This window comes from Stegostoma tigrinum, chromosome 20, assembly GCF_030684315.1.
Source record: "Stegostoma tigrinum isolate sSteTig4 chromosome 20, sSteTig4.hap1, whole genome shotgun sequence".
Lineage (NCBI taxonomy): Eukaryota > Metazoa > Chordata > Chondrichthyes > Orectolobiformes > Stegostomatidae > Stegostoma > Stegostoma tigrinum.
The window spans coordinates 37,809,134-37,832,439 of NC_081373.1; the positions used below are offsets into that span (position 1 = coordinate 37,809,134).

The following is a 23,306-nucleotide window of genomic DNA, read 5'->3' on the forward strand; positions in this document are numbered from 1 at the left end:
ACTTGACAAACCAACCCTGACATCCCATCTGCGATGAAGAATTCCACAGATTCATTACCTGTAGAGAAAAACTCCTCATCGCTGTCTTAAATGGGTGATGACTTACTCTGAGATTATTCCCTGTGGTCCTAGACTCTCAGATAAGGGGAATCAACTTCTCTACATCTACCCCAAGGAATCTTATGTTATCTTTGAGTGAACCTTCTCCAGATTGCCTGTAATGCCAATATAGCTTTCCGCAGATAATAAGATCAAAACTGATTACAGCATTCCAGGTATGGTTTGATTCACGTGTTGCGCTTCTTTAGCAAGCCCTCCCTAATTTTATACTCTACTTCCTTCAAAATAAAAGCCACCAATCTGTTTAGCTTCCCTATCACTTGGATGCTAGCTTTTTATTGCATAAGAATCCCCAAATCCCTCTGTGCTGCAGCTTTCTGAAGCTTTTTTCCACTTAAATTTCTTTATCCTTCTTGACAAAGTGCATCACCTCACATTTTCCTACATTGTATTGTATTCCAAGTCCTTACTCAGTCACCAAGCCTGTCTATATCCTCCTTTAGAGTTTTTGTGGCATCCTCATTACTTGCCTTTCCAGCTATTTTTGTGTCATCTGCAAACTTGGTGACATGACATTCACTTCTGTCATTCAAGTCAATTTTATTACAATTTAAATGTGTCCCATCCCTCACACCTTCATACTTTCCTTTGTTTAAGTTTAGCACCCGAGGTTCTGATTTCTCTACTTCACTTTCAATCCTAATTCAGCATTCTATGATGTTATGGTCAGAGGGAAACAGCCAGGTAGCCAACCAAGCCATAGTACTATTGCATATGATGACCACTGATTGTTATAAAAAATGTTTTGATTCTACATCAAAATCTAAACTTGTACCTCTGCAACATTCTGTAGTCAGTTGCGAGCTGAGAATTTAATTCTGTTAGAACATTTTATCAATTTTTTTAAATTACATGTTAATTATGTTTAATTCTATACGTGTGGTGGCATTAACTGAAGATTTGCACATCTGAAACTGCAGTTGTTGGATGAGGAGGTTCCTGTTAATAATATGTATCTCTATAAAGAAATCTCATGAAAATGTGTAAAGATTGCCTCTGGTATTAGCCATCACCATCTGGCTTCAGGCTTAGAACAATCTAGCTCCTGCTCTAAAATCTAAACAAAATGAAGACTAACCTTGAATATTGACTGAGATTGTGATTTTTTTTTAAGTTTAAAACATTGCCCGTGTTCATTTAAGGACTTGTTGAAGCTGCTGGGATGAGACAGTGTTAAAATACAAATATTACCACTGTCTCTTAATACCTGTAGAATCTCTGAATGGCTTCATGTTGAGACTGCCTTGCCTGAGATAATTATGCAATACTCTGCTTCTGAACTTTAGGTTGCAACATATTGGCAAGATGGAAATACACCATTTATAATGCAGGATGCTTCTGCAGCACATGAACAACAAGCTTGCATTGTCTACTAGTATATAAAACAAAAAGATCGTTGATGGCTAAAAGGGGCAGGACAAATGCAATCACATTGAACAAAAATATTCAAGAAAAATACATTTTATTCACATTTTCTTCAAGCTGGCAGTTGGAAATGAGATTTCTCCTTCACATCTCCAACTGCTAATGAAGCAAATTAATTTTATATTTTGAATTGAACCGTAATTTGGTTATTTAATTTATTCTCATATTGACAACACATATGTGTCAATCATGGTTCAGTTGGCTGTATTTTCACTTCTCAGTTAGAAGGTTGTTGTTTCAAGCCCCACTCCAGAAATTTGAGCACAAAGCCCAGGCCAATATTTCTGTGCAGCACTGAAAAGTTTCTCCCTTGAAAATGCTGTCTTTTGGATGAAATTTTAAACCAAGGTGCAAAAAAAAAGAAGCGTTGTTTTAAGAGGACTAGATTTATTTCCAGTGTCTCGATTCCTCAATCACCATCACTAAAACCAACAGTCTGGGCATTATCACATCACTGACTGTGGGAGTTGTATGCAAGGTGGTTGCTGCATGCCCTACACAGCAACAGTAACTATGCTTTCCAAGTATAGTACTTCATTGGTTGTATAACACATTGAGGAGCCCTGAGGATAAATGCAACTTCTTCATTTATTTAATAATAAGATGTCCATTGTCTCAGCAGTCACTAAAATAACTTTTTCCAATAGAACTTGTATCTCGAAGGAAACGCCATCTCTGGACTTTCTGAGGACTTCTTTCATCAATTACCAAATCTTCTCTGGCTGGATTTGCGAAACAATAAGCTCAGAAGCCTTCCTCATTCAATTGGAGATCATAGGTTTGACAATTTTGTTTTAATTGGCTTAGAAATGTATGCTTCTGTGCCTCATTTCATTATTTCATTTATTGTCAGTCAAGAAAATATTTGAGATTGGGAACCCTGCAGCCCAATGGTGTCAATGTGGATTTCACAAGCTTCAAAATCTCCCTTCCCCCCACTGCATCCCAAAATCAGCCCAGCTCATCCCTGACTCCCTAACCTGTTCCTCCTCTCACTTATCCCCTCCTCCCACCTCAAGCCGCACCTCCATTTCCTACCTACTAACCTCATCCCGCCTCCTTGACCTGTCCACCCTCCCTGGACTGACCTATCCCCTCCCTACCTCCCCACCTATACTCTCCTCTCCACCTATCTTCTCCTCTATCCATGTTCGATCTGCCTCCCCCTCTCTCCCTATTTATTTCAGAACCCTCTTCCCATCCCCCTTTTCTGATAAAGGGTCTAGGCCTGAAACGTCAGCTTTTGTGCTCTTGAGATGCTGCTTGGCCTGCTGTGTTCATCCAGCCCCACACTTTGTTATCTAAGAAAATATTTGTATTTGGAGGATTGGGTGTAACTGGTCGCTTATTGTTTTCCTGCTAAGAAGCTGTAGTTATTTTATAGGAGGTATGAACACAAAGTTCAAGCTGATGCTTCAATGATGTACTGAGCAATTGTTACATGGTCAGAGGTGCTACCTTTCGGATGAAAAAAGCTAAACTGAGTTCTGTATACTCTCAGGCAGAAGAATTCTCTGGTACTGTTGTGTAGAGCATGTGCAATATCTTTGGTGCCCAGCAATATTGATCCCTCAGGCCAGCATCACTAAAAACAAATGATCATGCTATGTGATGTTACTTTAGTGGACCACTGGAGGATGGTAGACCAGCTTTACAATTATATTCATAATTTGAGTATATGATTTGGGCACGCAGTAATTAATGATCAAAATTTCAAGAAGATTTCCAGTTGGTGGTGCAGCTAACATTGAGGAAGAATGTAACATAATGAAAGAACGCAATCGTAAACTTTAGATTTGGGAGTTAAGTGGCTTTAGCATAGATGGATGTAAGATGATGCACTTTGGTAGGAAAAGCAGAAATGTCTTTGGAGAAAATGAGAATCTAATCTGGGAATAAAAAAAACAAAACCATTATTGATACAGGTGAATGTATTATTAAATACAGCATTGCTAGTCTACAGAATAAAGTGAAGGTCAGAAACTAGTTTTACATGCCCAATTTTACATTCTGTTGAAGTCATAGTACAGTTTTTTAAAAAATTTATTAACTTTGTATTAGTGTAAATATTGAATTTTGAATATAGGAATACATTGTGCCCTTACTTAATGTTTGGGTTGTATTCCTGAAAATTTTAACTTCAGAAAAGCTGTGAATCTCATAAAAATCAATCTTAAATATGAACTATAGTACCTTTCTTTGCAGAAAAAGGTAAAGTATTATATCTGCATGTTTTAAATTGGAGTACTGTACTTTTAGTAGGTAAATTCAGACATTGATAAGTTAAATAACTGTTAAAATACATTTAAAAATAAAAGAAAAATGCAACATTCTGGTTATAGGGCCTTGTGTATATTTGGGGTGGGGCTGGGAGATGGGGGTGGGGGAAGGGGGTGGGGGCCTTTGGAGATTGGCTGTGGACCTCCTGTTGGGACCATTGCTCATTCCTGGCCATCTTGCGACCACTGCCAGGGTGTGTCTTTTGGGTGTTTGCGGAGCCCTTTGTTGCTACTATCTCCAGGGTCCACCTTAGTTAGTGCCACGGCATTTGCCCCCTGACCAGGGGAGGGGGATTGTGCTGATGTGGCTGGGTACGTTGGCATTCTCTGTCTCCTCCCTTTGTGACACGGGCCAGAAATGTGTGGCTGAAGGCCCCTGGGGCAGCTGATGGGTTTGTCTGTGTTGGGGTCTGAGTGTGATGGCTACTCTGGCCCAAGTGGAATACAGTTCTCTCACATTGTTCCAACATCTCTGGCCAGGTAGAGTACTGCCACATACAGTCCTGGCCAGTACCATGTGGGCTAGGCCAGCAGAGCTGGGCAGTTCCTGAGGATGGTAGCAGCCTCCTCGGGTGATGCTGAGAGGCATATGTGGTGTGTTTGGGTGTGTTACGGGTGGGGGCCACTTGATGCAGACCACTGGCAGAGGTACAGCTTCAGAATAAGCTCCAAGTCAGAAGCAACCTCGCAGCTGAGAGAGGGAGCAGTGACAATGAAATGGTGCTAATTGGCACAGGTCCTGTAATACAGTTTTAAAAAAAACTGTTAAATAAATTACACAATGGTCCACAAGGTTTTTTTTCTTAATCGTTTACTGACGTTAACATGTGAAAATGCTAGGCAGGGCAGAGTTAAAAATGAACTCCCTGTAAGTGCCAGGAAATAATGTGGCTATCTGAACACACAGTGCTGCAGCGGTTCATCAGGTTTGGCAGCATCTATGGAGAGAGAAAAACAAGTTAATGTTTCAAGTTTGGTCTAACTGTTTTACAGACCTGAGTTCTCTCTGCACAGATGCTGCCAGACCTGCTTTGCTCTGGTATTTGTTTTAGCTTTGTAGTATCCACTGTGTTTTGTTCCATTTGTTTCATGTGGGTATGTTTGTTTATGATTCATTACTGTGTTGACACAAGCGTTATTTGTGCAAATTTTGATGTCTTATATGTTGATTGCAATTATTTGGTTGATGATTAGAATAATAAGATTTGTAGAAGAGCAAGCAGTTTCAGGGGGGTGGTGCTATGCGGGTAGTCACTGAACTAACAAGCTAATTCTCTGTCGATGCAGATTTAAATCTCATCACGGCAGTTGGTGGCATTTAATTTCAATTAAAAAATCTAGAATTGATAGGTAGTCTCCATAGTGCTGATGCTAAAACCACTGTCAATTGTTGTTAAAAAAAATCTGGGTCACTAATGTCTTTCAATCTGCAAGTCTTCAATATTTCCCTAGGCTTTATATGAGTCCAAGCCCAGAGTAATGTATTTGACTGGTAAATACTTCTGAAATTACCTAGCAACCACTCATTTGTATCAAGCTGCTACAGAAAAGTCAATTAAGGATCAGTACTGAACTGATCAATACCAGCCAGCATGAACCGGAAGCTTCAACAGAACAAATAAGCCCTGTCGGCCCGATAAAATCTTCCTCACTAACATCTTGTGAGCTCTGACTGCAGTTGTGAGATCAAATGAAAATACTGCTGTAAGTATGAAAAGTGAACAAGACACCTGAGAATTTCAGAAAGTTCTTATCAAGATGAAAAATAACTCTTTATTTCTCAAACTTGAAATCTAGAGTCATGCTAAGAAATTCAGGAGCCACTGAAACCCTTTTATAAAATAAAAGAACATGGATACTGGTAATCTGAAAATAGAAATTCCTGGAGAAACTCAGCCGGGCTGGCAGCACGTGTGGGAAGAAAGCAGAGTTAATATTTCAGCTCTAGTGACTGTTCCTCCGAACCTGTTAGTAACTAGGAAAAGGTGGTATTTATGCTGAAACAGAAGTGGAGGGAGTGGGGGAAGGGTGAGGTGAACAGTTTTGTGGAGACAGAGCCCAGAGAATGATATGAAAGGGGTAGGTAAACAAGGGGATTATAGATAGCAGGCCAGACGAGGAGAAAAGCTGAATGCGTGATAATAGGAGATAAAAATGAGTTAGCTGTGCTGATTGCAACCTGCATGATATGATAATAGGCTGAGGAATATGTGGGAATGGCTCACTGTGCTAAAAGTGACCTATGTCGTGACAGGAAAGGGTGCTGGGTAGGTAAAGAAGCATGGCAGGATGGAACCAGGCTCAAAACCTATTGAACTCGGTGTTGGGTCCAAGACGTGAAGTGAAGAATGCTGTTCCTTAAGCTTGCGCTGAGGCTCAGTGGAACACTGCAGCATGCCTGTGACAGAAATGTTGGTGTGGGAATACAATGGTGTGTTGAATTGGTGGGCAACTGGAAATTCAGGGCCGTTTTTCAGGACAGAGCATAGATGATCTGCAAAGCGGTTACCTAGTCTACATTTTATCTCCCTAATATAGGGAGAGCACATTGTGAACAGTGAATCTGCTCACCTCTCCCCTTCCCCTCCCCATTCCTAACTTTGGCTTCAGCATAAATACCAATCCTTCTTCCCACTAACAGTTCTGATGAAGAGTCACTGGACTTGACATGTTAACTCTGATTTTTCTTTACTGATGTTGCCAGACCTGCTGAGCTTTTCCAGTAACTTCTGTTTTTGTGCCAGAAAAGCCTGTCTGGTTCACTAATGTACTTTAAGGAATGAAACTGCTGTTCTTACCTGGTCTGGCCTACATGTGGCGCCAGTCCCCCAGTAACTGTCCCCTGGACAAATAGGGATGAGCAATAAATGCTGCCTAGCCAGTGACTCCCGCATCCTGTGAATGAATAAAGAAAGCAAATCATAAATCCTCACCATGTGGGACTTTCAGTAAGATGGCGATGGAGAAGTGCTTCTGAGCCAGGAACTTCTCTGCTCCATCCACTTTTCTTTTCTCATTTTATTTTACTTCCCTCTTGTTGAAGAGCTCAGTCGCGGCAGCAACATTGCAGTTGTGAGTGAGGCAGTCGTAGACTTTGTGAGCCCAGCACAGACACATGGCAGTGGCGACGGAGGCAAGTTTGGCTTCCGTTCAGCGCAAATTCGTGGAGGTGAGTTTGGGCCCAGGACAAGACCAAGTGGCATTGGCAGCGGCTGCATTTGTAAGATTGGCCCGAAGCAGACTCATGGTGGTGGCAAAGTTGAGTTTAGGCTGGCGCGGTACCCAATGGCGTTAGTGACATCTGCATTGGCGAGGTCCAGTGAGGACTCATACTGGCGAGGGAGTCAGTGGAGGCGACATGGTGCTGAAGAGTGATGACCTTTGTTCCATTGGTGGCACAACAAATGGACATGTCCTTGGGCACCAGACCCAAGGCCCAAGACTGGAGCACTTAACTAGAAGGAATGTAAAGACAAACACTTTTTCTTTATTTCTTTATGCTTTGATTTATTTTTCTGTGTTTTAAGATGGCCCCTGAGAGTGACGACATTATGCAACACTTTTCACAGTATTTTGTAACAAGACACATGGAACAATAAATAAACCAAATTAGACTTCCAGACATCACATGACTGCTGATAACTGCTTGGTTTGACATTGAAGGGGAGAGTGAGAGTATTTGTTGTATCACTGGTGGGACAGAGCTTTGGTACCTGCTGTTCAATTGATAGAATGAAACCTGTGAGGATGGGCTACCCAGTGATCGCTTCTTTTTATGAAAAGATCCCGCATCTGAGAGAGTGATTGGAAGGACTGCTCAATATTCAAGATCCTGAGTAATCTATGTCTAAGAAACTCTAGAGACAACCATGACTTGGACACACAGAACATCAGTGACAGAGTTTGGAACATTCAGTAATTTATGCTTTTGTTTTTCTTTCAAAAAAGTATCCTGTTTTATTTTTAGAAAGCCTATCTTTGCAATGACTGTGTGTGTTTGTGTGTGTGTGTGTTTGTGTGTGTGTGTTGAATGTGGCTGTAAGTGTGATTGTGTATATGTTGTGTTGTATGTCTTGTGTTGTGTGTGTGTATGTGGTTGTGTGTGTGTGTATGTGTTGTGTGTGTGTGTGTGTCTGTGTCTGTGTTGTGTGTGTGTATGGTTGTGTGTGTTCTGTGTGTGTGTATGTGTTGTGTGTGCGTGTATGTGGTTGTGTGTGTGTATATGGTTGTGTGTGTTCTGTGTGTGTGTATATGTTGTGTGGTGTCTGTGGTTGTGTGTATGTGTGTTGTGTGTGTATATGTGTTGTGTGTGTATATGTGGTTGTGTGTGTGTCTGTGTTGTGTGTGTGTGTGTGCGTGGTTGTGTGTGTGCCTGTGTAGTGTATGTGGCTGTGTGTGTGTGTGTGTGTGTGTGTGTGTGTGTATGTGTGTTGTGTGTGTGTGTATGTGTGTTGTGTGTGTATGTGTTTGTGTGTGTGCGTGGTTGTGTGTGTGTCTGTGTGTGTGTGTATGTGTGTTGTGTGTGTATGTGTTTGTGTGTGTGCGTGGTTGTGTGTGTGTCTGTGTGTGTGTGTATGTGGCTCTGTGTGTGTGTGTGTGTGTGTGTCTGTGTTGTGTATGTATGTGGCTGTGTGTGTGTGTATGTGTGTGTGTGTATGTGGCTGTGTATGTGTGTTGCGTATGTGTGTGTGTGTGTGTGTGTGTGTATGTGTGTTGTGTGCGTGGTTGTGTGTGTGTCTGTGTTAAACGTTCGTACTTTGATATTCCTGATTGGGTGTGTCTATCTTCATTTTAAAGCTTTGTTTGATAACAATTGTGTTTCTTAAGAAAACTGACATAGAACATAGAACATAGAACATAGAACAATACAGCACAGAACAGGCCCTTTGGCCCTCGATGTTGTGCCGACCTGTGAACTAATCTAAGCCCACCCCCCTACACTATCCCATCGACAAATAGATTTTTTTAAATTTTAAAGCTGGAGCTGGTGGTGTACTGAATTGGCTATGTTAGTAACTGTGAAAAATATTTTTTATTTTAGGTTGTAACCTGTGGAGTATTGGACAGTGCTGTTCTTCTCCAACCTCAGTTGCCATAGCCCTACTCACAGAATTACATCTTACACACTATGACACAACCATTACTATTCCCAAGTATGTCCTGTCCCATTGGCAAGACAGGTGTGCCAGAGGTGGTGTCAGAATGGTACACAATTGGAAAAGAGCCTGCCCAGGTTCTATCTGATGCCATGGCTTTGGCATACAAGCAATTGTCTGTGGTGAACAAGGTTTAGAGGAATACTTAGTACCTGTCATACAAGCACATGGACATTGTTGTGTCCATGTGACTCATGAATGCATTCATAAATTGGCTCACCCAGAGGGAGCCAAGGGATCTTGATCTCACTCCAAGTGTCCCATTCCCTCAAGAGTTGAGGGAGGTACCATTGCGCACCGATAGTGAGGAGATGCAACAGCAAGACTCAAGGATTGTTCTCACAAGAATCTCCACTGGTTTCTTGCCATTCCACCTTCCTTCTGCCAGGGACCCAAATGCCTCCATCAGCTGAGGCCTGAGAAGGAACATATTTGTTAATGGTATTCAATTTTAAGTTATAAATTTTATTTCTTTTAAATTCCGTACTTATGGTGCAATATCTTTTATTTCTGTCTGTAAATAAGATATTGTTTTAAAGTAAAAAATTCAGAGCATTTTACTTCCTGAGTTGCTGTCTGTGAGAATACTTCAGTTTGTTTGGCTGTTTATCCAGCTTGCTGACATCACAGCTGTTGAATGTCTACCCATCCTCTTAGACCTGAAGTCAAATTGACATTGGGGAAGAGCGATTCAGTGCCACAGAGATCACCGGATCTTTGTGAACATCTTTCTTTGAGGTCAACAGTGGTTGCTTCATGTTTGATCAGCATATTACAAAAAATTATGTAACTATGAAATTAATTGATGTGGTAACTGTTTTCCTTGATTGTACAAACAGTGCAAACAACATACTGATTATTTTGCATGAAGTGTTCTACCAAAGATGTTTCAACCTTGGTATGCACTTCTTGACTGATTCAGCTGTTTCAAAAGTAGTTTTGTAACAATATAATCTGGTTTAAGTGAAATAATACCCTGCAAATTGAACTTTCAAACCACCAACACTATTTTAGTTTAAACATAAAATTGATTTGTTCTTTTTTTAACCACATAAACATTCATATTTACTACTTTTAATTGTGTTTCGCACAACCTAATAAATTTTGTGATTATTTCCTCCTGGCTGAATTACACTAAACACTGCTTTTGTTTACACCACAGGACCAGCAAATCTGAACATATGCTAACTCAGTTCTAATCATTCAATCAGCTGTTCACTGCACCTACCGATTAGCTCCCAATTACCTGTTTGTCATACAGTTGCACTGTGCGAAAGACTTAATTGACCTAATTGCAGGGCAGTTGGAGGCTTCAACTAAAATGGTGCACATAAAGCAGAGTTCAACTCCCATACGTAAAAATCTGCATGTTTATATAATAGGTGGAGCATCATACGTTCTGAAACACTTCGCAAGAGATCAAAAGTTATTAAGCATGGAGACGTGCGTCACTGAAAGCAGACGAAGACCAAAAGCACAGCACTGGATGAGCAGTTTGCTTACAATATGGTAATGAGTGCAAGGTCCAAAAAGAAAGACATGCGATTATATAATGACCACTGGACATCCTGAAACCTTTTGGAGCTAATGAAGTATCTTTGAACTTCTGTTGTAATAAAGGGAATGCAGCAGCCTGTTTGAGAACAGCAAGCTCCCCACAAACAGTTGTGTAATAAAGCTCAGATCCGTTGTTTCTGTGATGCTGACTGAGGAATATTGGCTGGGACGTTACAACATAGTGAAGCAGTGAAATGGGTAGGATATTTTATGTCCACCTGAAAAGGGCTTTTGGTTTCATGTCTTATCTAAAAAGCAAGTCTTTTAGAAAATTAGAGATAGTAGGAACTGCAGATGCTTCTTCACGTTCTAAATGCCATTTCTGAAGAAGGTTCTAGGCCTGAAATGTCAGTCTTCCTGCTCCTCTGATGCTGCTTGGCCTGCTGTGTTCATCCAGCTCTACAACTTGTGATCTTAGGAGATCAGTTCATCTGTATAATTGATGAAACTGTACCAAGCTGAAATTTGAAGATTGTTTTGTTTCGTGGATGAATGAAAAGAATACCTACTAGCAATCCTATTAAAGTACTTCACTTTCCCCCCTTTTTTAGACCTAAACTTCTCTCAATATTCCAATGAGTTTTCTGGGTGGATTTGAAACAGCTGGTAAAGGGAAAGCAATTCTGGAGTTATTTTGTTGATTCCCAAATGGTGAAAAGGCCACTTGGCATCTTCATTTTCATGGCAATGTGGCCTACCCATCCCGTATCTCTTGTCATGGTAATCATCTTCTGACGAAATGTTTTATTAAAGTAGAGCTGCAAAACATTACCCTTCCTTTAACTCTAGGCTGCTGCTTCAAACTAACTCTTGGGGACCGCTTTGCAGAACACCTCCGCTTGGTTCGCAACAAGCAACTGCACCTCCCAGTCGCAAACCATTTCCACTCCCCTTCCCATTCTTTAGATGACATGTCCATCATGGGCCTCCTGCAGTGCCACAATGATGCCACCCAAAGATTGCAGGAACAGCAACTCATATTCCGCTTGGGAACCCTGCAGACTAATGGTATCAATGTGGACTTCACCAGCTTCAAAATCTCCCCTCCCCCCACCGCATCCCTAAACCAGCCCAGTTCGTCCCCTCCCCCCACTGCACCACACAACCAGCCCAGCTCTTCCCCTCCACCCACTGCATCCTAAAACCAGTCCAACCTGTCTCTGCCTCCCTAACCTGTTCTTCCTCTCACCCATCCCTTCCTCCCACCCCAAGCCGCACCCCCATCTACCTACTAACCTCATCCCACCTCCTTGACCTGTCCGTCTTCCCTGGACTGACCTATCCCCTCCCTACCTCCCCACCTATACTCTCGCCACCTATCTTCTTTTCCCTCCATCTTCGGTCCACCTCCCCCTCTCTCCCTATTTATTCCAGAACCCTCACCCTATCCCCCTCTCTGATGAAGGGCCTAGGCCCGAAACATCAGCTTTTGTGCTCCTGAGATGCTGCTTGGCCTGCTGTGTTCATCCAGCCTCACATTTTATTAACTCCAGTACAGTTGGCTCAGTGGCTCCTAAGAAGCTGTATACGGAGTTGAGTCACATCTCGAAATCATTTTTGAGTTTGCTGATTATGTTTGGTTTGGTTTTACCTCTTTCTGCCATTTCATTCTATGGAGCAGGAGGGACACAGCAAGTCAGGCAGCATCAGAGGAACAGGAAAGTTGACGTTTTGAGTCAGGACCCTTCTTTGGAGCAGACCCTTCTGAAGGGTCTGAAGGCTTCCGACCCGAAACATTGACTTTACCTGCTGCTCTGATGCTGCCTGACTTGATGAGTCCTTCCAGCTCCACACTGTGTTGACTCTGACTCCAGCATCCGCAGTTCTTGCTGATGTTTATTGAGAAGCACTTCATCAGGAAAATTAATCTTTGCTAATCAAGGAGTTGGCACCAATATTTCACTTTCAGACTCTTGGGTGAAAAGCAGCCTTCTGTCTGGATGATTGACTTGCAGATCAAGGCTGCCCTCTGCAGCAATAATCCTCCATATCAGCCCAGACTTGTATAGTACACATGGACATTGAACAATCAGGATTTTCACTGAATATAGAGATTTTGAAGACATACTTCAGATGCCCTGATAAATCTGAAGGAGTACTCCAGTAGGTTGTAGACTACCTTTCATAGTTGTGGATTACTGCATGCCCTTAATTTTTCCTTTTCCAATGTTGGCTAATTTAATGCACTTAGAAAGAAAAATGACCAGAATCAGTGAATTCCTGAATTGAAGAAGACAGTTAACAAGAAAACCATTTCTAGACAACTATAGACATAGATCACATGGATACCTTCAGCCAAATAATTCTTAGGTTAGCTGCAAAACCAATCCTACTTTCATGAACACCACATCCAATCATTTAAATGTGGTTATTGAAGTCAGAGATGGCATTTCCGACAGACAAACTAATAGTCTATTTTTTCTCCCTTGCCCACAAGCACAAGGCTGTCTTTGTCATAGTCCCTGCAGTAACCTTCTGCTGTAATCCAGTCCATGGTATAAACTTCATAGTGTCCTAAGTTCCATACCACTGTGTTTCCTTATCATGATCTTGTTCTCTAGCACTATCACTACAAAATATAGACTTTAGCTCCCATGTTATGTTAGCATCACATAATTTGTGTCCTTGTTACCAATCTCAACTCCCCAGTGATAACTGTGTTTTCAGATCTGTAAAGCAAGAATTTTCTCCCACTTAGCATCAGCAAGATTGAAACAATCATTTTACATCTCTTTCTGAACCCTGACTGCTTGTTCATGCTTAACCTGACAGTACATTATCACACTTCGGTCTTCGGAGCTTCAAGGCCTTGTTTTAATATTCCCCGTCCAATTATTCTCAATTACAAAATTTTATCTATCACTGCCCTTTACATCACCCATACCTCCATCCTTTTGATTTCTTTCATTCCAGGCCCTCTGTATTCCTTTCTATGCAAACACCAGCATCCTATCCTAAATCCACTTCTACGGTAACCTCTGTCACCAATACATCAAATGTGAATTCCCACAACGTGACTTGCCAACATGCAACATTTGGACATCTTTTCTCTAGCATCTTTATGTAGTCCTTTTGGTCCATCAAACTATTCACATTAATGCCTTTTTCCCCACACTATTTTCCGTATCCTTTTACATCAGTGGAATTTACAAATCTGTCAATCTCCATTTTAATCATACTCAGTGAGTGAACTTCTATTGCTTTCCAGTGTGGAAAACTACAGAGGTAGGAAATTGTTCCTCATCTAATTCCCAAGTTGCTTCTCCTTTGTTTTGAAATTGTGTTCCCTGGTTCTAGACTCTCAACTGGTGAATCATCTTTTCTGCATCTATCCTGTCAATCACTGTAAATACTTAATAGATTTCACCAAGATCACCTCCCATTCTTCCAAATTTAATAAGGTGCAGAAAATAAACAGGTGGGCTAATAGCATGACATTTATATGTAGAGGCACAGAGTCTGTCCCTGCTGCTCAGAAGGGAAGGGGGAAGAGGCGCAGAGCATTAGTCATTGGGGACTCCATAGTTAGGGGGACAGATAGGAGGTTCTGTGGAGACGAGAGAGACTCACGGTTGGTGTGTTGCCTCCCAGGTGCCAGGATGTGTGATGTCTCTGATCGTGTTTTTGGGATCCTTAAGGGGGAGGGGGAGCAACCCCAAGTCGTGGTCCACATTGGCACCAACAACATAGGTAGGAAGAGAGATGGGGATTTAAGGCAGAAATTCAGGGAACTAGGATGGAAGCTGAGAGCTAGGACGAACAGAGTTGTTGTCTCTGGTTTGTTGCCCGTGCCATGTGCTAGTGAGGCGAGGAATAGGGAGAGAGAGGAGTTGAACACGTGGCTACAGGGATGGTGCAGGAGGGAGGGTTTTGGATTCTTGGATAATTGGGGCTTTTTCTGGGGTAGGTGGGACCTCTACAAGCAAGATGGTCTTCACCTGAACCAGAGGGGTACCGATATCCTGGGGGGGAAATTTGCTAAGGCTATTTGGGTGGGTTTAAACTAATTCAGCAGGGGAATGGGCGCCAAAATTGAAGTTCGAGTATAGAAAAGGTTGAGAGTAGGGTGCTCCAAAATGACGTTTCAGGGAAGCAAGATGGCACCATCAAGCAAGAATTTGATTTGACGTGTGTCGACTTCAATGCCAGGAGCGTCCGGAATAAGGTGGGTGAACTTGCAGCATGGGTTAGTACCTGGGACTTCGATGTTGTGGCCATTTCGGAGACATGGATAGAGCAGGGACAGGAATGGTTGTTGCAGGTTCCGGGATTTAGATGTTTCAGTAAGAACAGAGAAGATGGTAAAAGGGGCGGAGGTGTGGCATTGTTGGTCAAGGACAGTATTACAGTTGCAGATTTGATGTTTGGGGACTCGTCGACGGAGGTAGTATGGGCTGAGGTTAGAAACAGGAAAGGAGAAGTCACCCTGTTGGGATTTTTCTATAGGGCTCCAAATAGTTCCAGAGATGTAGAGGAAAGGATAGCAAAGATGATTCTCGATAGGAGTGAGAGAGACAGGGTAGTTGTCATGGGGGACTTCAACTTCCAAATATTGACTGGGAACACTATAGTTCGAGTACTATAGATGGGTTAGTTTTTGTCCAGTGTGTGCAGGAGGGCTTCCTGACACAGTATGTAGATAGGCCAACAAGGGGCGAAGCCACATTAGATTTGGTACTGGGTAATGAGCCTGGTCAGGTGTTAGATTTGGAAGTAGGTGAGCACTTTGATGATAGCCATCACAATTCTGTTATGTTTACTTTAGTGACGGAAAGGGATAGGTATATACCACTGGGCAAGAGTTATAGCTGGGGGAAAGGCAATTACGATGAGATTAGGCTAAATTTAGGGAGCATAGGATGGGGAAGGAAACTGCAGGGGATGGGCACATTAGAAGTGTGGAGCTCATTCAAGGAAAAGCTCCTGTGTGTCCTAGATAAGTATGTACCTGTCAGGCAGGGAGGAAGCTGTAGAGTGCGGGAGCCGTGGTTTACGAAGGAGGTGGAATCTCTGGTCAAGAGGAAGAAGAAGGCTTATGTCAGGATGAGATGTGAAGGCTCAGTTAGGCACTTGAGGGCTACGAGGTAGCCAGTAAAGACCTAAAGAGAGAGCTCAAAAGAGCCAGGAGGAGACATGAGAAGTTGTTGGCGGATAGGATCAGGGTAAACCCTAAGGCTTTCTATCGGTATTTAAGGAATAAAAGAATGACGAAAGTAAGATTAGGCCCAATCAAGGATAGTAGTGGTAAGTTGTGTGTGGAGTCAGATGAGATAGGAGAAGCGCTAAATGAATATTTTTCAACAGTATTCACTCTAGAAAACGACAATGTTGTCGAGGAGAATACTGAGATACAGGCTACTAGACTAGGTGAGATTGAGGTTCACAAGGAAGAGGTATTAGAAATCCTTCAGAGGGTGAAGATAGATAAGTCCCCTGGGACGGATGGGATTTATCCTCGGATCCTCTGGGAAGCCAGGGAGGAGACTGCCAAGCCTTTGGCATTGATCTTTAACTCGTCATTGTCTACAGGAATAGTGCCAGATGACTGGAGGATAGCAAATGTGGATCCCCTGTTCAAGAAGGGGAGTAGAGACAACCCTGGTAATTATATAACAGTGAGCCTTACTTCAGTTGTTGGTAAAGTGTTGGAAATGGTTATAAGGGATAGGATTTATAATCATCTAGAAAAGAATGAATTGATTAGGGATAGTCAGCATGGTTTTGTGAAGGGAAGGTCGTGCCTCACAAACCTATTGAGTTCTTTGAGAAGGTGACCAAACAGGTAGACGCGAGTAAACCAGTTGATGTGGTGTATATGGATTTTAGCAAGACGTTTGATAAGGTTCCCCACAATAGGCTATTGTATAAAATGCGGAGGAATGGAATTGTGGGAGATATAGCAGTTTGGATCAGAAATTGTCTTGCTGAAAGAAGACAGAGGGTGGTAGTTGATGGGAAATGTTCATCCTGGAGACCAGTTACTAGTGGTGTACAGCAGGGGTTGGTGTTGGGTCCACTGCTGTTTGTCATGTTTATAAATGACCTGGATGATTGCGTAGAAGGATGGGTTAGTAAATTTGCAGACGACACTAAGGTCGGTGGAGTTGTGGATCGTGACGAAGGATGCTGTAGGTTGCAGAGAGATATAGATAAGCTGCAGAGCTGGGCTGAGAGGCAGCGAATGGAGTTTAATGCAGACAAGTGTGAGGTGATGCACTTTAGTAGGAGTAACCGGAAGGCAATGCACTGGGCTAATGGTAAGATTCTTAGTAGTGTAGATGAGCAGAGAGATCTCAGTGTCCATGTACACAGATCCCTGAAAGTTGCCACCCAGGTTGACAGGGTTGTTAAGAAGGCATACAGTGTTTTAGCTTTTATCAATAGAGGAATCGAGTTCCGGAACCAAGAGGTTATGGTGAAGCTGTACAAAACTCTGATGCGGCCGCACTTGGAGTATTGTGTACAGTTCTGGTCACCGCATTATAAGAAGGATGTGGAAGCTTTGGAAAGGGTGCAGAGGAGATTTACTAGGATGTTGCCTGGTATGGAGGAAAGGTCTTACGAGGAAAGGCTGAGGGACTTGAGGCTGTTTTCATTAGAGAGAAGAAGGTTGAGCGGTGACTTAATTGAAACATATAAAATAATCAGAGGGTTAGATAGGGTGGATAGGGAGAGCCTTTTTCCTAGGATGGTGACAGCGAGCACGAGGGGGCATAGCTTTAAATTGAGGGGTGAAAGATATAGGACAGATGTCAGAGGTAGTTTCTTTACTGAGAGAGTAGTAAGGGAATGGAATGCTTTGCCTGCAACAGTAGTAGATTCGCCAACTTTAGGTACATTTAAGTCATCATTGGATAAGCATATGGACGTATATGGAATAGTGTAGGTTAGATGGGCTTGAGATCGGTATGATAGGTCGGCACAACATCGAGGGCCAAAGGGCCTGTACTGTGCTGTAATGTTCTATGTTCTGGGACTGGAGTACAAGGATGCAGAGATTGTGCTGCAGTTATATATAACCCAGGATTGACGCCACTCTGAGTACTGTAAACAGATCTAGGCACCACATCCTCGGAAGAATTGGTTTGGAGGAAGTGTGACATAGGCTTTCAAGAATGATACCTGGACTCAAGCATTCAGTTATGACTATAGACTATACAAATTAGGCCCATTTTCTCCCGAGTTTAGAAGGTTCAGGGATGATATGATCGAAGTCTTCAAGATAGTAAGAGGAAAAGACAGGATTAGGGTTGGGACTAAAAATGGAAAGATAAATTACTTCCAGAGGTTGCAGATTCTAGAACTTGGGGGAATAGTCCAAAAATTAGGGTCAGACATTTCAGGAGAGATGTGAGGAAGCATTTCTACGCACAAAAAGTGGTGGAGATTTGGAAAACTTCCACAAACAGTGGGTGCTGGATGAATTATTAATTTTAAATCTGGCATAGATACAATTTTGTTAAGCAAAGATATTAAGAGATAAGGAACAAAGGCAGGTAGATGGAGTTAGGCCACAGATCAGCCATGGTCTCATTAAATTGTGGAACAGGCTCGAGGGGCTGAATGGCCTACTTCTCTTCCTATGTTCCTAAGTCTAGGAAATATACCTTGTAACCTTTTACTATTAAAAAAAATGTTCTTCATGTCTGTTCTTTAGACAAATTGGATAACCTCACATTATTCCAGATTATATTCCATCCGCCATGTTCTTGCCCACTCACTATGTTGGCTCAAATCCTGTTGGAACTGCTCTACATCATGCATGTTACCACCTAGCTTTATGTTGTCCACAAACTTGGAAATATTACATTTGGTTCCTACGTCCAAACAATTGGTATATATTGTGAACAACTAGGCCCCAGAACTAGAACTGGTCCTAGTTGTACCCTATTAGTCACCACCCACCAACAGAAGAATGTGTTTTTCACTTATGTCTATTTTCTGTCTATCAGCTGTTCCTTGAATCCATGCCAATATATTACTTTTTATCCTATATTCTTTAGTTTTGCTAACCGGCCCCCTTTCAAGGAACTGATTCTCCATTATCAATTCAGTTACGTGATATACTCAACATAGGCGGCACGGTGGCTCAGTGGTTAGCACTGCAGCCTCCCAGTGCCAGGGACCTGGGTTCAATTCCAGCCTTGGATGACTGTCTGTGTGGAGTTTGCACATTCTTCCTGTGTCTGCGTGGGTTTCGTCTGGGTGCCCCAGTTTCCTCTCACGGTCCAAAGATGTGCAGGCTAGGTGGGTTGGCCATGCTAAATTACCCGTAGTGTTCAGGGGTGTGTGGGTTATAGGGGGATGGGTCTGGGTGGGATGCTTCAAGGGGTGGTGTGGACTTGTTGGGCTGAAGGGCCTGTTTCCACACTGTAGGGAATCTAATCTAATAAACACTCATTAGGTTAATCAAACACAGTTTCACATTCATACATCCAAGCTGCTTCCGCCCATTTGGACATTTATTGTCTTCAACAGTCCATTTGTCACATCTTTTCACATAGATTTTAGCCCCTACAACTGATGTAACAAGCCTGTGGTTCCTGTTTTCTTTGTCCCACCCTTCGTAAATTGAGGGATAATATTTGCTATTTTATAATCTGCAGGAACCAGTGTATGCATTATCTGCATTGTTACCTCTTTCAACATTCTGGTGTGCAGAATATCCTCTGCCTGTGCTGCTAAACATCTATTTTCACTATTGTGAAGTACCAAGACCATTTTATTATGGGGTAAAAGAAATATATGTAAGTTTAGTTTGTTTCAATCAGTTCACTTCGTATGTATGTTGTCTTTTACAGGTGCCTTAAAACATTGCTTCTTGAGGGGAACCCTATCCGAAGGCTGCCAGTGGAACTTGGTTAGTGTGAAATTCAAATTCTATTAATTATTTTTATTTCAGTTCATGTGACAAAAGCAAAACTCTGATATTGCAAAGTTAAAAATCGTTAGCCAAAATGGTCTGTTAGTAAGAGCCTGCATAATAACTCTGGGACAAGTTTCCATTTATTGTAGTTGACTGATTTCTTTTTCACTGCTGAATATGAAATTAACATCTCTTGTCATTCCTTTCTCTGCACTACTGCTCCTCAGTTTTGAGTCCATTTATTTGTAATACTGAGTCATGACCCTTGCTATCACAATGACCCAAATCTTTTGTTTCAATTAGTAATAGTAGGCTGCTATGAGGAAGCTAACCAATTGATCCTGTGGTGACAAAAAATTATTACCCTCATTCTGTAGAAGATTATTTTGGTCACTTGTATATACTGTGTCTATACCCTCTGCATTAATGTGTTACAAACTCAAACCTCATTTTCTTTATCAGAGGTAAACCATATCTGTGAAGAAACACTCCAGCCCTCAATAAATAAGTGAGTGTTGACACAACAAGAATCTTTAGTTCCTATCTGTGCACTCTGACTCAATATTTTTTCGACAAACTTACTTTCTGTAGTTTAGAACAGAAATGGCCTTAAGCTTGTGTTTTCTAAAACAGATTTTTCCAGCATGTCTCACTGAAAATAGGATAAAAGGTAGTATATTGCCATGTCTCACACATGGAAATTGGCTTAGACAATTGTGGTCTGTCACTGGGCAAAAATGACAAAATAAAACAGCCCAAGCATTGCTGGTAATAGTTGGGATTGAGCCATTTAACCAGCAAGTGACTGCTTCAGCCTGTCCAGAAGTGGATAAGTCTGAAAATTGTTTTTCTTGAAATTGAAAAGAACTTTAATGTTGCTCCTGACTGTATGAAGAATATCTAACCAACCGCATAGCTCTCTCCTTGGAATTCACTGCTTTGTCACACATATCTCATCCTACCGATACCACCTGGACCCCACACTGGACTTGTCCAATTAGCAGACTGTTTAAAGTGAGGTCCAGCAGTTGGCTTATCATCTGGCCAAGAGTGTCAGAAATAACATGTGTATTTTCTGATATCTAAAAATAATATTAAATAATTTTTACATATAATGCTGGCCAAAACCAAAAGTTAACCTATCATGTATCTCCTGTAAGAACCCTTTTCGTGAAATGATTTGGCAATCTCAGTTTAAGGATAAAGGGTACAGAAATTCAAGAACACAAGAAACCAGGATAAGAAGCTGAACATACAGGTGGGCGTTGTAAATGTTCCTCCTCTGAGTTTGTGAATGCAGTCTATGAGGAGAGAATGTTACTCTGTATGTGGCATGTGCAGTACCAGGCCTGAAAACAGCCTGCATTGTTACTGTCTACTATATTGACTTCCCAGTGCTGAAATTCATTGCTCTGATCCCTAACCTCTGCTCCCTACCTGCATAAAAGAACTAAAATGCAACTAAAATCACAAGTTATTTATTTTAAGAAGTGTTGAGGTTGTAGTCAAGAGCAGGATAGTCATGAATGCAGTAGTAAATTCGCCATTCTTTGGAAAATAGGATGATTAGTTTATTGAGCTGATTGATTTTCTAACAGGTAATCTGACTTCATTGAAGGCCCTCAACCTCAGAAAATGTCCGATAGAGTTTCCTCCTGAAGTTGTAATGCATCAAGGATTAATTGCAATTCTGGCTTTCCTCAGACAGCCATTACAAAGAGGAGCTGAACATACTGCTTTATCTGCACACAATACAGGTACAGCCAGAAATCACACCATCAACGCTGATGAAAGATTATTATGTATGCTGTATATACACAGAGATATCAGCTGAATAGTTTAACTGTTATTTTTAGAATGCTTTCAGTTGCATTCTTTACATTCATGTTTTTAAACAGATTGCTATAATTCAGGGTACTCCTCATCAATTTGTGCTTCTGTAAGACATAATTTATGGTCGGTAAGTCTGCACTTCTTATAAACTCCAAGTTGATTTTGCTTTAAAATATCTGTACTAGTGTCTCTCAAAATAAACAGAGGGATATATGTTAGAGTGTCCAACAGAAATAGTATAAAAGTGATTACATTGCACTTCAATCCAAATTTACAGTTACATCTGTTGTTTTCGCTCAAGCCAAAACCAACATACTCTGTGAACTAAAATTGTCATTAAATTCAGATTATGATTCAGATCAATTATTTAGTGTACTCTGGCATGTTAAATTATGTTTAAAATTCAGCATAAATGAACAATTTGATATACTCAAGGCCATTTTTCCAGAATCTTAAACTGGGATTGAATAAGGTACATGAGCTATTCAGCAGCACAGAATTCTGATTTGCAACTGCAGTGTGGAAATAACCAATTGAATTGAGTAGTAAAGCAATTTGTAGGACTTGACCTATTTATTCTCAGTTTACACAATGTTTGGAGAGAGAATAGTCAGAGGCTAAAAATTCTGTATCAGGAAAGTTACCTCATGTCTCTCCAAAGTCTGTCCACCATGGCAAGGCACAATTCAGGAATGTGATGGAATGTTCTTGGATAAGTACAACCCCAAAAGTATAAAAGCAGCCCATTTGATTAGCTCCACACTTAATAATTTCAGCAGTCACTTCCCCTACCACTGATCCACAGCAGCAGCAGTAGTTCCATCTACACAATGTGCTGCAACGACTCACTGAGGCACCTTAGGCAACAACTTACAAACCCACATCCTCTTCAGTCTGGAATGACAAGGTAGCAAATACATGGAAAGACCATTCCAAGCCGCACGCCATTCTGACCTGGAACTTTGCCGCCGTTCCTTTGCAGTCACGGTGTCAAAATCCTAGGTCTCCCTCCTTAACAGAATTGCAGGTGTACCTTCATCATATGAACTGCAGCTCACCACCATCTTCTCTAGGGCATTTCAGGATGAGTATTACCTCCTGACCCAGCCAGCAACACCCACATCTGGGATGATTTTTGTTTAAAAGATTATTATCTATCTGATCCTTTGCAATCACTATTTATCCTCTGCACCAGATAGGTGAATAGTAGCCACAGTAATATAATATTGATTATTTTTGATCCATGTACTCTTGGTGCTATGGTCTACACCATACCCAACGTACTTGTACAAGAAATTGTAGGACCAGTGAGTGCAGAATGATACTGTTAAGGATTGTGACAATGCTCTGGCAGTAAGAGCTGTATTTTGTCCTGGTTTCTTTTAAGAGAGAGATTGAACGAGAGGTGACGAACTGTCTATGGTCATGGCAACAGCTTGTGGGGCCTTGTGTTTTTTTAAAGTAGGGTCAAAAGGAGAGGCCTGAGTGAGTATGATCCAGCTGCCACAGACCAGAATTTCTAGGCTTTTTTTCCATTTGTTTTATGCTTAGCTTGAAATAGTTGTTGATGGAGGCTCAAAAAAATTGGAAGCTGCTGTAAATGTCTCCTGGCTGCGACTCTCTCTGAGTTTTCTTTTGATGTTTTTCCTTCTGGCTTGATGGAGTTACCTATGAGAAATATATCTTCTGAATTTTGCCAAGGATGTGTGTATATGAGTTGTCACTACATTGGAACAGTTGATTTAGTAATAGCTACTGTATCTATTATTCTGTTAAGTTTTCCAGTAGAGTTACATTATTCTAAGATAATAAAATGTGAGGCTGGATGAACACAGCAGGCCAAGCAGCATCTCAGGAGCACAAAAGCTGACGTTTCGGGCCTAGACCCTTCATCAGAGAGGGGGATGGGGGGAGGGAACTGGAATAAATAGGGAGAGAGGGGGAGGCGGACCGAAGATGGAGAGTAAAGAAGATAGGTGGAGAGGGTGTAAGTGGGGAGGTAGGGAGGGGATAGGTCAGTCCAGGGAAGACGGACAGGTCAAGGAGGTGGGATGAGGTTAGTAGGTAGAT

General features: G+C 41.7%; 1 protein-coding gene across 1 annotated transcript in view; it reads left to right on the forward strand.

The window, feature by feature from the left end:
* The window catches only part of LOC125461889 (leucine-rich repeat-containing protein 27-like), a 91,007-nt gene that overhangs the window by 16,131 nt on the left and 51,570 nt on the right, over positions 1 to 23,306 (forward strand). Inside the window, exons 2-4 of the mRNA XM_048551208.2 lie at positions 2,193 to 2,323; positions 19,339 to 19,397; positions 21,002 to 21,160. Coding sequence (XP_048407165.1) covers positions 2,193 to 2,323; positions 19,339 to 19,397; positions 21,002 to 21,160 — 349 coding nt within the window. The remainder of the gene's footprint in view (positions 1 to 2,192; positions 2,324 to 19,338; positions 19,398 to 21,001; positions 21,161 to 23,306) is intronic.